Source organism: Genypterus blacodes, unplaced genomic scaffold (genome assembly GCF_046128005.1).
Source record: "Genypterus blacodes isolate CSIRO-AG114 ecotype Tasmania unplaced genomic scaffold, CSIRO-AGI_Gbla_v1 ptg000218l_1, whole genome shotgun sequence".
Taxonomy (NCBI): domain Eukaryota; kingdom Metazoa; phylum Chordata; class Actinopteri; order Ophidiiformes; family Ophidiidae; genus Genypterus; species Genypterus blacodes.
Window position 1 is genome coordinate 121,235 of NW_027467017.1, and position 13,766 is coordinate 135,000.

The 13,766-nt window shown below is 52.4% G+C and overlaps 1 protein-coding gene across 15 annotated transcripts in view; it reads left to right on the forward strand.

Moving 5' to 3' along the window:
- The window catches only part of scrib (scribble planar cell polarity protein), a 47,352-nt gene that overhangs the window by 12,654 nt on the left and 20,932 nt on the right, over positions 1-13,766 (forward strand). For 14 of the 15 annotated variants that reach the window (XM_076170445.1, XM_076170431.1, XM_076170435.1 and 11 more), the window contains exons 2-17: positions 5,142-5,259; positions 5,579-5,657; positions 5,857-5,946; positions 6,356-6,412; positions 6,607-6,670; positions 7,398-7,472; positions 7,759-7,903; positions 8,301-8,419; positions 8,543-8,742; positions 9,040-9,206; positions 9,312-9,442; positions 9,554-9,679; positions 9,759-9,938; positions 10,059-10,454; positions 12,078-12,140; positions 13,703-13,766. The exon at positions 13,703-13,766 is cut by the window's right edge and continues 26 nt beyond it. In XM_076170445.1, coding sequence (XP_076026560.1) covers positions 5,142-5,259; positions 5,579-5,657; positions 5,857-5,946; positions 6,356-6,412; positions 6,607-6,670; positions 7,398-7,472; positions 7,759-7,903; positions 8,301-8,419; positions 8,543-8,742; positions 9,040-9,206; positions 9,312-9,442; positions 9,554-9,679; positions 9,759-9,938; positions 10,059-10,454; positions 12,078-12,140; positions 13,703-13,766 — 2,074 coding nt within the window. The remainder of the gene's footprint in view (positions 1-5,141; positions 5,260-5,578; positions 5,658-5,856; positions 5,947-6,355; positions 6,413-6,606; positions 6,671-7,397; positions 7,473-7,758; positions 7,904-8,300; positions 8,420-8,542; positions 8,743-9,039; positions 9,207-9,311; positions 9,443-9,553; positions 9,680-9,758; positions 9,939-10,058; positions 10,455-12,077; positions 12,141-13,702) is intronic. The other variant, XM_076170434.1, reaches the window with a different exon arrangement.

Genomic DNA, 13,766 nt, shown 5'->3' on the forward strand with positions numbered 1-13,766 from the left:
GTCAACCGTCCATGCCTCCCTATCCCCCGAATCTACTGACTCATCTTCAACTCAGAGCGCCTGGCTGTGCAGACACACACACAAAGTGCTACACTCAGGCATTTCTATAGCTGTTAGCTACGCAGGGCTAATGTTTACCTTTCCTCACTGTCTGGCTGTGGTCGTAATGTTTATCATGGAAGATGTAGGGTTTCCACAGTGGGGTGTGTGTCCAGGGTGACACACACACACACACACACACACACACACACACACACACACACACACACACACACACACACACACACACACTGTAATGATGAAAGGAACCAGCACAGGTGGAAGCAGACCGGAGTCAGTCAGGCTCAGTCAGGCTCAGTCAGCCACCTGGGGCAGGCGCCCGACGCCACGCCCTGCTCCCCGTGTGGCCCCGCTCAGCCCAGGGAGCCGGATAAGAGCAGGCGGGGGGTGGAAAGTGCCACTTAAGTGAAATGCACACGCATGTTTGATAATGGCACATAAACACAATTAAAGGGGCACGCACGCTCACGCCCGACTCATCCTGCATCTGAACGCACGCCAGAGCAGGAAGAAGTCTTAAATGAATCACACATGAGGCTCTATGTGGGAAATCTGCCCGGCACGCTGCTGCTTGGGCTGTGACTTTGGTAGCTCACACACACACACACACACACACACACACACACACACACACACACACACACACACACACACACACACACACACCTCTGAGGGCGAGCGAGAGTGTGGGAGGGGCTGGACGAGGGCAGAGGCAGTGGGATGGCATTTCCACAGGCTCATAGTTGTGACTGAGAGGGTGGTTGATTTGTTCAGTGTGTGTGTGTGTGTGTGTGTGTGTGTGTGAGTGATCTATCAGACAGATCCATATTCCTTCTGAAGCAGAGTGACTCATCTGTAGGTCAGTGAGACGGGACCAGAGGCTGTAACCCTGTGGGACTCCATTGTTAACGCCGTGCTTCATTAATAATCCACCGTCCGTCCCTTTCTCTCTCTCTCTCTCTCTGCCACACACACACTCGCAGCCTTTCTCTCACTCTCCCCACTCTTCTCTTCTCTGTCCCTCTTAGTCATTCCTGCCTTTTGTTCTCCTGTGCCACTTCCCTCTCTCTTCTCTGCTCTGCCCTCTCCCACAATGGAGGAATCCCCTGGCTGGCGTGTAGGGAAGGGGGGAGAGGGGGGAGGAGCCGGCCCGTGAGTGACAGCCCTGCATGGGTCTGGCTGCTTAGCCTTTGTCCCTCTGCCAAGGAAAATGGAGGGAACCCAGAGAGGTGGAGCAACAGGAGGAGGGGAAGAGGAGCGGTCAGGGCGTCACTCATGTGGAGAAGGTTTGGACTTTGGGTTTCAGAGTTGCAGTGCAGGGGGAAGGGGGAGGAGGAGGGGAGGAGGAGGGGGAGGGGGAGGGGAGGAGCGGCGGCGTCGGGCCTCAACCCCCGGAGCTCCATTAATATTGGCCTTGAAATCATTGATAATGTTTTCCTGCTGCCGTGCTTTTATCTTCACACAACACTCCACTGACCAACCAGGGAGGAGGAGGAAGGGGAGGAAGGTGGTGATGTGGGACATGGCTGTGCTGGAGGTGTCCTGTATCTGTGGCGACCAGTCCACGGCTGAATCACACACACAGAGTTCAACCACAGCTCCATCACAACAACACGGCTGACCGCAGCTCTGTGTAGAATCCAACATGCATTAATGAGGCTGTGTGTGTGTGTGTGTGTGTGTGTGTGTGTGTGTGTGTGTGTGTGTGTGTGTGTGTGTGTGTGTGTGTGTGTGTGTGTGTGTGTGTGTGTGTGTGTGTGTGTGTGTGTGTGTGTGTGTGTGTGTGTGTGTGTGTGTGAGCGGCTGGGCCAAGTTACTCAGTCAACCAAACCCTCTCTGCTTATTCTTTCCCGGACACTGAAAGAGGCCGGCCCCTCTCTAAAGCATGTGCTCTCCCCTCCCCTGGCTCTGAGCCCCTCACCCCCAGCTCATTGTTGTGTGTGTGTGTGTGTGTGTGTGTGTGTGTGTGTGTGTGTGTGTGTGTGTGTGTGTGTGTGTGTGTGTGTGTGTGTGTGTGTGTGTGTGTGTGTGTGTGTGTGTGTGTGTGTGTGGGGCTCATGTGGATTGCGAGGGCACGGATGAAGCGGAGAGCCCGGACACGCGGGGCCGCGCTCTGGCACAAGATTAAGCATCTGGGGAATGTGTGAATAGGAATTCCACTACCAGAGGAGAGGAAGTGTGTGACAATAAAGCTGAGGAGAGATGGAGGGAGGGAGCGGAGGAGCGGGTCGACTTCCTCTCTGCGCTCAGTCAGGAGACGAGCGTACAGCGGGGCCGCCGATCAAAGAGCAGAGAGACGAGCCGAGACCTGATCAGGCTTCTTCCTGACTGTCTGTCTGTCTGTCTGTACGGCCTGATGTCTTTGTGTCTGCAGTCATCACTCTAAACTCTCACAGCCTCCGACCCTCCGCCTCTTTGCTTCCTGGCTGTGTGTACAGCGAGGAGCCTATGCCGTCTGTAGTCTAATGGCATGATTGGAGGGAAGCCGTAAGCTAAATGGAGTCACTTGACTGGAACACTGCAGCCTCTGTGAAGATCAGGCTCCAGCTCAGTGCACACACAGTGTGAGAGAACGTACAGCAGCCTCACACGGGAGGCCACACACACACACACACACACACACACACACACACACACACACACACACACACACACACACACACACACACACACACACACACACGTACACTTCATTACCTTCGCCTGTCGTACACCCACAGACGCATTCCAATTAATGTCTCTGAGTGTTGAGAGGTCCACAAACGCAAACATCTCTCTCTGCATCTACAATCTCTGCCAACACACACACACACACACACACACTCATAAACACACTCATAAACACGTGCTTAAACAAACTCACCCCTGCTAATACACACTCACACACTCACACACGCCGAGTCCTACAGTAGCCCAAATCCTTCTTGGCAACCTTAAGCAAAGTGAAGCGACTTTGTAAACAGCCGTGTGTGTGTGTGTGTGTGTGTGTGTGTGTGTGTGTGTGTGTGTGTGTGTGTGTGTGTGTGTGTGTGTGTGTGTGTGTGTGTGTGTGTGTGTGTGTGTGTGTGTGTGTGTGTGTGTGTGTGTGTGTGTGTGTGTTGAAAGACCCTAGGATCTGTGTGTTTGAGTGATTGTGTGTACATACAGTATGACGTGTGTTCATTTTGTGGACAACATGAAGAACTTCAGCCTACAACACTTCACGACGCTGCCACACACCCACTGGAAGAAGGTCTGATCTTTGGCTCCTGTGTCTTCTCTCTGAGCCTGGACACACACACACACACACACACACACACACACACACACACACACACAGGTGGCTCACAGGGAGCAGTCTTCAGTCATGATGTCATAGTGGGTTTGTCACTGTGGACATCACACTGAACAAAGACAGAATCCAGCCTGTGTGAAGCGTCGGCTCTCTCTCTCTCTCAGGAATTCAAGGCATTTGGAGATTGAACAGACGGGCAGGACGCTTAGACACTGTTGTCATGGCAGCCGAAGCTGTTTTTAAAGCAGGAACCGGACTTCATCCTACACTGGAGCGGGGGCTGGTGGATTTCCAGTCCTGCTGTTTGTGAGGACGACTTCAAACCGACAACAGAAGAGGAGGCTGAAGTTTGAATGGGGTGTGTTTGTGCCATGTGACCCCACGCTGCCCCCTGCTGGTCAGGTCACTGGTCAGGTCGTTTACTGGACAGGCTAAAGATGCCAAAGCTGTAATTGGCTGCTTTGTTGCCAGGGTGGAAGAGGTCTGTTGTGTGTTTGTTGTGGGATTGTCTGGTGTAGTGTGATAGTCATGGTCAGCAGGTACGTGCTGACGCTTGAAACCGGGGTTTGCAGTGCCCACCCCCCCCCAACCCCGCGCCGCTTATCGGTTCAAACATGGCCGCCGTTCCCTCGCCGCGTTCCTCCCCAGCCAAACACAACACACACCACTGGTTAAGGAGAGGAAGTGTCTGTCAGGGAGAGCAGAGTGGAGCTGTGTGTGCGTGTGTGCGTGTGTGTGTGTGTGTTTCTCATGCACATTCCTGCCCCAGACAGCCCGTGTGGACATGTCCCTCCAGTCTCCTGTCCACACGCCGTCTGAGAAGGGGACTGACCGCAGAGACACACTGAGTCCTCTGTGAGCTGGTTGAGGACTTAATAACTGCATTCTTCTGACCTCCTGTTGTTCCCTGTTCCTCACCAGCCTGGCTTGCTCATCTGAACGGCCGAGGACACACACACACACACACACACACACACACACACACACACACACACACACACACACACACACACACACACACACACACACACACACACTCACACACTCATGCTCGCTCTCACACACTGTGCGGCTGGAGGAGGAATGTTTCTGAACACCATCCTGTCCAACAAGCAGCCTCTTGTGAAAGCACTTGGCACGCTCCCTCAGCTCTCCTGTCCAAAGACACGCTGCTTTGCCGGCGTTGCCATGGCGAGGGGGAGTTTTTTGGGAATATGATGATGGAATGTTTTCAAAGCCGTTTCTGAAGAAGACCCTGATTACTCAAGGCGTTTTGTTTGTGAGCTCCAGCGCCGAGGTGAAGGCGTTTGGCGATACGGCAGGAATGCAACGTTTAGATAAGGGAATGCGTGGTAAGGTGTAAAGTGTGTGTGTGTGTGTGTGTGTGTGTGTGTGTGTGTGTGTGTGTGTGTGTGTGTGTGTGTGTGTGTGTGTGTGTGTGTGTGTGTGTGTGTGTGTGTGTGTGTGTGTGTGTGTGTGTGTGTGTGTGTGTGTGTGTGTGTGTGTGTGTGTGTGTGTGTGTGTGTGTAAAACCACAATATTACGCCATGTTTACGAGCTCACACTGGTTTATATTCACATTTGGCCACAGAATGCTGGTGTGGCCTCTGGTGTGTGTGTGTGTGTGTTCACTGAAACACTCCCAAATTCCATCCTGACTGCTTGGCTCTGTGGTTCTGATGCATGCAGGCAGGCAGAACCCTTCACAGATCTCCACCTGCTGCTCCGTGTGCAGTCAGTCAGTCAGTCAGTCAGTCAGTCAGTCAGTCAGTCAGTCAGTGTAACGTGACGTCTTCTGTCTCCGCAGCCTTTCTTCAGACTACTGAACCTACGGAAACTCGGCCTGAGCGACAATGAGATCCAGAGGCTTCCTCCTGAGGTGGCCAACTTCATGCAGCTGGTGGAGCTGGACATCTCCAGAAACGGTACGTAGACGCATGCAGAGGGAAAGATAACATCCTCATCCTCATCATCCTCATCATCCTCATGTAGCCCACACCAGAAGGTAAACAAAGTAACGATGACAGCGGCCCGGTGTCTGCACAGAGAGACACAGAAGTCACTTTATGCACGATAGAAGAAGTTAGACACAGAAAACAAACGGAACAAAACTGAGCGCCCGTCGCTCACAGAAACCACGCGTACTTCGCCTTCGACTGTGAGATGGCCGTCCTGTGTGCTCGCCTCACTGACCCGTCTCTCTCTCTCTCTCTCTCCCTCCTCACCTCCGCCTCTCTCCTCCAGACATTCCTGAGATCCCTGAGAGCATTAAGTTTTGCCGGGCCTTGGAGATCGCAGACTTCAGTGGAAACCCCCTCTCCAGGTATGTGGACTGGAACATCATTACATAAACAAACAAGTGGCAGGAGCCGGTCTGTGTTTAAGTCACGGCGCTCTGGACTCACCTCAGCCCAATCACACAGGAGCACATGGTAGAAGCTTCGTCCCTGAACAATCGGGGCGTTTGGTCTGGGCGAATCCTCTCTCCTGATGTGTAATTCTTCCTGTCTCCTTGTCTCTAGGTTGCCCGATGGCTTCACTCAGCTGCGGGCGCTGGCTCACCTGGCACTCAACGACGTGTCGCTGCAGCTGTTACCCAACGACATCGGAAAGTACGTACACATGCTAAACCCCTTTGTGCTTGGTCATCATAAAGTTAGTAATGGAGAATAAATATTCAATCTGTCCACGGTTCATTAAACACTGGATTATAATGTGAGAGCAGTCAAATGTTGTCCATCACGTAAACAATCCATTTGTTCACGTTGCCATAGTGAATTCTCAGTGAGTGATACATGAGGAGAGTGAGTGTGAGAGTGTGTGTGAGAGTGTGTGTCTCTGGGCTCTGGGCCACCACCGTGCTCAGACAGATGGAGGAGCCCCTCGCCATGCCAGGCGGCTCAGACAAACAGACCTGCCATCTGACTAACTCCACCCTCTCTCCTCTCCACCTGCCTCCTCCTCCTGCCCTCCTCCTCCTCCTCCATTCCTCGTCTCTCAATGGCCTCCTTCCTCCTGCAGCCTGGCTAACCTGGTGACGCTGGAACTCAGAGACAACCTGCTGAAGTCCCTGCCTGCGTAAGTGTCGACGCATCAGGATGTTGTTTAAATGTGACGTCTCCAGAGAGATGAGATCCAATCCCCCCCTAACCTACCAAACATTCCAGGCCTAAGTTACTACAAATGAATGAATGGCATGTGGTCATCATGCACTTGTTGTCTCAGGGTGCATATTTGTGTGATTGATCCTGTTTTCTCCCGTCTGTGTTCAGGTCACTCTCCTTCCTGGTTAAACTGGAACAGCTGGACCTCGGCAGCAACGAACTGGACAACTTGGTAACCGGAGTGACTCCATCATCTCAGTCCACACACACACACACACACACACACACACACACACACACACACACACACACACACTGGGCTAAGCCACAGAACACACACGCAGTGACACATATGACAAATATCCGCCTCGCGCTCTCTCATGTTTACCTCCTCAAACACGGCAGAGCCGGTCTGTCAGACCCGAGGCCCTGTTTGTACTTCACCCTGCTGGGTTGAGCCTGGGAACACCCACCTGTCTCAATAGGCCTGGGTAAACAATGCCTGATGACCTGAGGAGGGTGGAGGCAGAGCAAACAGCTGACATCCTTCTTCCTTTCTGCCTCTTACAAGTCGATGCTTCACATTCGCTCAAAGCTGTGCTCATTTCTGGCAGAATGAACTTAAATTTGCAAACAAATATCCACTCTTCCCCCTGATGAGAAAGACCAGCTCACCTGCTCATTCATGCTCTTATCCTGTCAGCCAATCACGTGGCAGCAACACGTCAAACATCACACCGGACATCTACTGTTCCCAGAGTTTACACACGATGAATGAAGCGTCACCTGCTCTTCTTTATTGCACACTTTGTTTCTTATTTCTATAGAGTTTTGACAAATGCATGATATTCGACAGCAATACACAACACTGCACCGTTCCCTGGCTTTGCTCCACATGCATGTACTAAACTCCAACCCTGTCCGTCCCCTCACGTCTGCTCTCATCCCACCTCTCTTAGCCCGACACACTCGGCGCTCTTCCCAACCTGAGGGAGCTGTGGTTGGACCGTAACCAGTTAGCCTCATTACCACCCGTGAGTACAGCGTCTCCATAACAACGCCACCCTGTTTGGGAGGATTGTGACATTTTTACGCTGAAATTTCCTGAAGTATTCCAAGAAAGAAAACTGAGAGGCGTGTGTGTGTGTGTGTGTGTGTGTGTGTGTGTGTGTGTGTGTGTGTGTGTGTGTGTGTGTGTGTGTGTGTGTGTGTGTGTGTGTGTGTGTGTGTGTGTGTGTGTGTGTGTGTGTGTGTGTGTGTGTGTGTGTGTGTGTGTGTGTGTGTGTGTGTGTGTGTGTGTGTGTGTGTGTGTGTGTGCAGGAGCTGGGGAACCTCCGGAGGCTGGTGTGTCTGGATGTGTCAGAGAATCGTCTGGAGGAGCTTCCCTCAGAGCTGCACGGCCTCATGGCGCTCACTGATCTGCTGCTCACACAGAACTCACTGGAGGTCGTCCCAGACAGCATCGGTGAGTGTGTGTGTGTATGTTTGGGTTGGTCACAATCTGTATCAACTCTTTCATTGAAGTGTTGAAGTGTGTCTCCTGGATCAGGGGAACATCTGAAGCTTTCCTTCCTTCTCTGTACCTCCTGTGCCTCTGTGACTGCTGTAAGACACTCAGTGATATTCAGTCATGTAATCAGGCTGCACTGTGTGATGAAGAGGACCCAAGGGCCAAAGCCCTGTGTGAAGAAGACAGAGGAAAGAGCAGCACTGCCCTCTGCTGGATCAACCATGCCATTGAATAGCAGCGTCAGCATGACCTGCTGAGTAACATGTGACCTGACCTGAGGGTGGTATGGTGCTGCAGGCTAGTTTATCCTCAGGGTCCTAAAGGCCTGTGTGCTGCTGTGATTGATCTGCAGGACGTCTGAAGCAGCTGTCAATTCTGAAGGTGGACCAGAACAAACTGACTCACCTGACTGAATTTATAGGAGAGTGTGAGAACCTGACGGAGCTGGTCCTGACAGAGAACCTCTTACAGGTAGGGAGCTGCATCTTCAACCAGTGACTCAGACTCATGCATGCATAATAAACACCCATTAACAACTGTAAAGGTCTGCTGTCACTGTCACCTCTTATGTTTGGCCTCTATTTCCCTTCAAAGTCACTTCCTCGCTCTCTGGGCAAGCTGAAGAAGCTGACCAACCTGAATGTAGACCGCAACCGGTTGGGCAGCGTGCCTAAAGAGCTGGGCGGCTGTGCCAGCCTCAATGTTCTCTCACTCAGAGACAACCGCCTGGGCAAACTGCCCCCCGAGCTGGCAGACGCCACTGAGCTGCATGTGCTGGATGTGGCTGGCAACAGGTAACCTGACTTAACTCCCCCAACCGCTAATGCACGGCAGCTTCCCTGAGGTCAGAGTGGTGAATAGAGCCTGAGCCCAAGCTCCTCCTCTCACAGGATGAAGAAGAGCCTCAATGAAATGTTCTCATAATGCTAAGTCATGACTCTTGAGTGGAGCGGATGGTGGCAGAGTTATTAAAGTCACATTAGTGTGTGCACATTATCTCCACACCTCGTCATAACTCTGTGTTTGTTGTTATTGCTCCCAGTAACCAGGACACACACATGACCAAGAGTGTTTGTTTTGTCATTGTTTAGATTACAGAACCTGCCCTTTGCTCTGACAAACCTCAACCTGAAGGCCATGTGGCTGGCAGAGAACCAGTCTCAGCCCATGCTCAAGTTCCAGACGGAGGATGACGAGCGCACAGGGGAGAAGGTTCTGACCTGCTACCTGCTGCCCCAGCAGCCTTCACCCAGCCTGGGTCAGAGCCAGATTCTCTTCATGAAGCATGAGGAGCGACGAAGTCGTTATATACTCATGACCTCACGACCTGATGACCTCATGGCCCCTCCCTCTCTCCCCACAGAGAACCTGCTGCAGAACAGCGTGGATGAGAGCTGGACAGACAGCAACCTGAACAGAGTGTCGGTCATCCAGTTCCAGGAAGAGACAAAGGCTGAAGAGGAGGAGGACGACGAAGCTGCGGCAGAGCGCAAAGTGAGGAAGGCCGTTGCGTCGTTGCAGCGTCTCTGTGCTCCTCCTGAACACTGTGTGCTCTGGTGTTGGAGGAGCAGGATCAATAGTTCCTTCTGTTTCTCTTTGCTTCAGGGCCTTCAGCGCAGAGCCACTCCTCACCCAAGTGAGCTGAAGGTGATGAAGAAGGTGATCGAGGAGAGGAGGAACGAAGCCTACACATCTAAACCCGACGGAGACGCAGAGTTCCTGGACCCACAGGTGTGTGAGGAGCCCATCCTCCTGTTTAGATCTCCATTCTGTCAGAGAGCAAAGTGACTCAAAGCCACTCTGTGTTCAGGAGAAACGACTCAGTGACATCTCCAACCAAAGCCACGACTCCCAGGCCTCCAACAGCACGCTGTCGGCCACCTCCCACGAGGAGCGCCGCGACCCCGCCGCCGCCACACACGACCTGGTGGATGGCCACCTCCCCCGGGACGAGGAGGAGCTGGATGAGATGGAGGTGGAGTACATTGAGGTGAAGATTCAGAACCTTGTGTGTGTGTGTGTGTGTGTGTGTGTGTGTGTGTTTATTTCCTAACACACATGTATTTCCTGTACATCTCTGCCGTCTCATCTCCGCTCCTCCACCCGTCAGCCCACTGTGCACTTTGCGGAGGAGCCCATCATCCGCGGTGGCGACAGGGAGGATGAGGAGTACGGCGAGAGGAGTGAGGAGGAGGATGAGAGACCGGTCCTTCCCGCAGAGAAGCAGCGTCTGATCCGGAAGGACACGCCGCACTACAAGAAGCACTTCAAGATCACCAAGCTGCCCAAGCCTGAGACTGTGGCCGCGCTGCTGCAGGGCTTCAATCCTGACAGCCTCACCTCCCCAGCCCAGGCTCCTGAGGAAGAGGAGGAGGAGGTGGAGGAGGAGGAGGAGGAGGAGGAGGAAGAAGAGCAGTGTATGGTCACCCCTCAACACCATCACAGAATCGAGGCGCCAGAGCTGGATGACAGCCGGCACCTGCAGGTCAACTCCAGTCAAGTCAAGGTAAAGGTGGGACGGCGGTGCTGGCAGGATGCAGCTGGGGGAGCTTCCTGTCTCCTGACTTAGGTTCAGTACCAACGTTAGGTCAGTCAGGGGAATCGCTTATTCTACACATTCATTAGTGTGTGTATGTTACTCTCCAGAGCTCTGCTCACACACACACACCTTCATAAAGCGCTGTGTGTCACGGCGGAGTGTTAGCGCCACTGTTGGAGAAAAGAAAATGTTAAAAACAAGCTTTTGAGGAAAATGTATATTGTTAAAGGGGACTGGAGGTTATATGTGTGTGTGTGTGTGTGCCACGTGGAAGCTCTCATATAAGGAAACGCTGAACAAACGCCACATTGCTAACATTTGTATCTTTATTAAACAACTTCATCCAACAGTGGCTCTAACAGCGACCCCACCTTCGTCCCCCCATTGACTGCACACACACTCACGGCCCAAACGTAGCCTTCACTTTACACAGCACAGCCAGGAGGACAGCCTCACACACGCGGAGACGGGACGAGGGTCACCTGAAGCGCCTCAGGCCCGTTTGTATCCGACCCCTCCTGCTCCCACGCTGACCTTTCCAGTACTGCGCTTCTCACCATATCATTTACCACGTGCTGACTGAATTTGTTCATGTGTGTGTGTGTGTGTGTGTGTGTGTGTGTATGGTGTAAATGAAGTGAGAACCCAGATTTTGCTCATGAAAAAGAGAATTTGCCTGTCAATCATCAAGAATCTGGCACTCTGATCTAAATCCATTTCATGTCACTGTGGAAATCACTTTTTTAAAAATTCTGATCAAAATCCTCTCACCCGAGCTGCTACCTGACGCTGTGTGGTTTTGTTTGAGGAAGTGTTCTGCGTGTGTGTGCGTGTGTGTGTGTGTGTGTGGTACGTCTGTCTGTGTGGCTGCCATCAGACTAACCAGAACATCTATCGGCAGAGCTGGACGGGTGAGATCCTGGTGTGTGTTCAGCCGCTCTGTTATGTCCGAGCGTCTCCGGGTCAATGACCTCATCACGGCCGCCCGTAGATCCTTCAGTCAAATTCAGACAGACACGTTCCCCCCCTTTAGTCTCATCCCTGTTTTTGTTGAACTTTCTTTCCTGATTTTTGATCTTTAGATTCCTTCTTTGGCGTTTTGTGGCCGTATCCCCGCCAATCCGCCCCTAAATACTTTAGAAGAAGAAGAAGTAAGAACTGGAGCTGTTGTTGTCCCGATCACATCACACTCTGCTATTGGAGGACAGTGCACTGTGGGGTGTGGAGGCTGGGCGCACTCTGCTACGGGAGCTTGTTGCTTTCCTTTTGTCCCCCTCTCTCTATACTGCACTGAGGCTCCGCTCCTGGTTTCTCATCTTTCCACCTCTGCCTGTATTTGCTTCTGGTGGCTGGGGCGTGAATGTGAGGGACGGCGGACCCCCGGAAGTGGCCCGCAGCCCGCAAGCAGACGGCGGAGTGGCTGGTGTTGTTTGGTGGTGAAGTCTGTCCAGTGTGTGTGTGTGTGTGTGTGTGTGTGTGTGTGTGTGTGTGTGAGAGCAAATGTTTGTTCTTTTTTGTGCGTGTGTGTGCATATTTTTTTATTTTGGCCTCACTAATCCGCATGCTTCTCGCTGGTTCCTGTCCTAACAGGGGGTGTCATTTGATCAAGTCAATAATCTGCTGATTGAACCTGCTCGAATTGAGGAGGAAGAGGTCTGTACCTACTCTTTCCCATCCAGTTTGTCCGTCTGTGTCCCCCCCCCCCCCCCCCCACACTCACCCCACCAGGATTCTAGACTTGGAGAGATTTGTGGTTAATCCGAGCCGATCACTAGGGAACCCCTAACCATAACCCCTCTGAGACGGCCGGCGTGGTTCAACCTGGAGAGAGAATCCTGCCTGCTGGCTTCTCTAATGAGGACTCAGCGATGGAGAGCAGCAGAGCAGGACGACAAAACAAAACAAACGTGTCTCCAACAAGCTCTCAGCAGCTGAAGTCACAGCTTCACCCAAATATAACAGATCTGACTCGCCTCAAGCTCCAAACGGCTTCCTGCCCTTGTTTGGCCTTCCAAGAAATCAATTCCTCCTCAGAGCTGCGACCTCGACCGTAGACGAGGTCGTCCAGCTCCAGGTTGTGCCACGCCGCGCCTCTGCTTCCTCCCTCCCCTGCTGCTTCTGTCGCCTCTCTTCCCTCCTTCTCCTCCCTCGTTCCTTGCTCTGTCGCCGTGGGAATGAACGGGCTCGCCGCACCGCCGCCTTCCTCCAGGTGTTAAATGCAGATCAGATATTCCAGATATCCCAGATATTCCATTTTAGATCATGTAGTTGAGTTGAATTGATCGACCCTGGATTCTTTGGGTGTGATGTTTGTAAACACAGGAGGTATTTAGTGGATTCCTTCCTCTCACTGTTTGGATCATTAGTTTAAGTCGCAGGATGTTTAGTGTCCGCTCTCATTTCTGTAGGAACAAAGCAGTCGTTCCACAAAAATCAGGATTGGACAGAGATGTGACGATCGCCTCGTTCCCCATGATTCATATTCATGTTACAGAATAGATTTGGGCCGGAACAGTTAACAGTTCAAGCAGGGGGGAGTGCAGAGGGGAGTGAAGCCACGAGCCGCTGCCAGGGAGGAGTGTGTGGCTTGTGCTTGGTGTTGTGTTCACACCCTGATGTCAGAATGCACACACACACACACACACACACACACACATGCATGTCAAAGTCAAAATGATGCCGTTTGTTTACTATCCAGCGTGTTAGAGGCTCTGAACACACACATCAGGGAAGCGCTCTCTTTGATACTTCCTCCTCCTTCTTCTTCCTCCTCCCTCTTCCTCCTTCTTCCTCCTGTCCCCCCCCCCCCATCTCCTCCTCTTTCCCCGTTCTGCATGGCTTGCAAGTACACACACAGTACATACAAGATGAATGGCAGCCCACTGTTCCAGCTTCTTAAGTGTCAGAGCAGAAATGTTGTCAACTTCTTCTTTTTTTAAAAGTAGTCGGACAATTCTTGATATTCAGAGTCGTGTTATTGTTTAGCCGAGGCCTTGAAGCTGCTCAGGGTGTCTTGTTCTGGCGCCCCCCTCTGTCAGAAAGAGGGAGCTCACCCACAATTCAGGTCCAGTAAGGACGACTCAGCGCCCCTCATGATGAACTCACCTTAGATCACACGGGTAGAAGCTTAGCTCCTCTCATTGTGGGTCAGCCTCCTTCTCACTCTGTCCGACCTGACTGGTGTTTGTGTTGAATCCCCTCTGCCGGACTCTCAGCACACCCTGACCATCGTACGGCAGACGGGCGGCCTGGGCATCAGCATCGCCGGGGGGAAAGGAT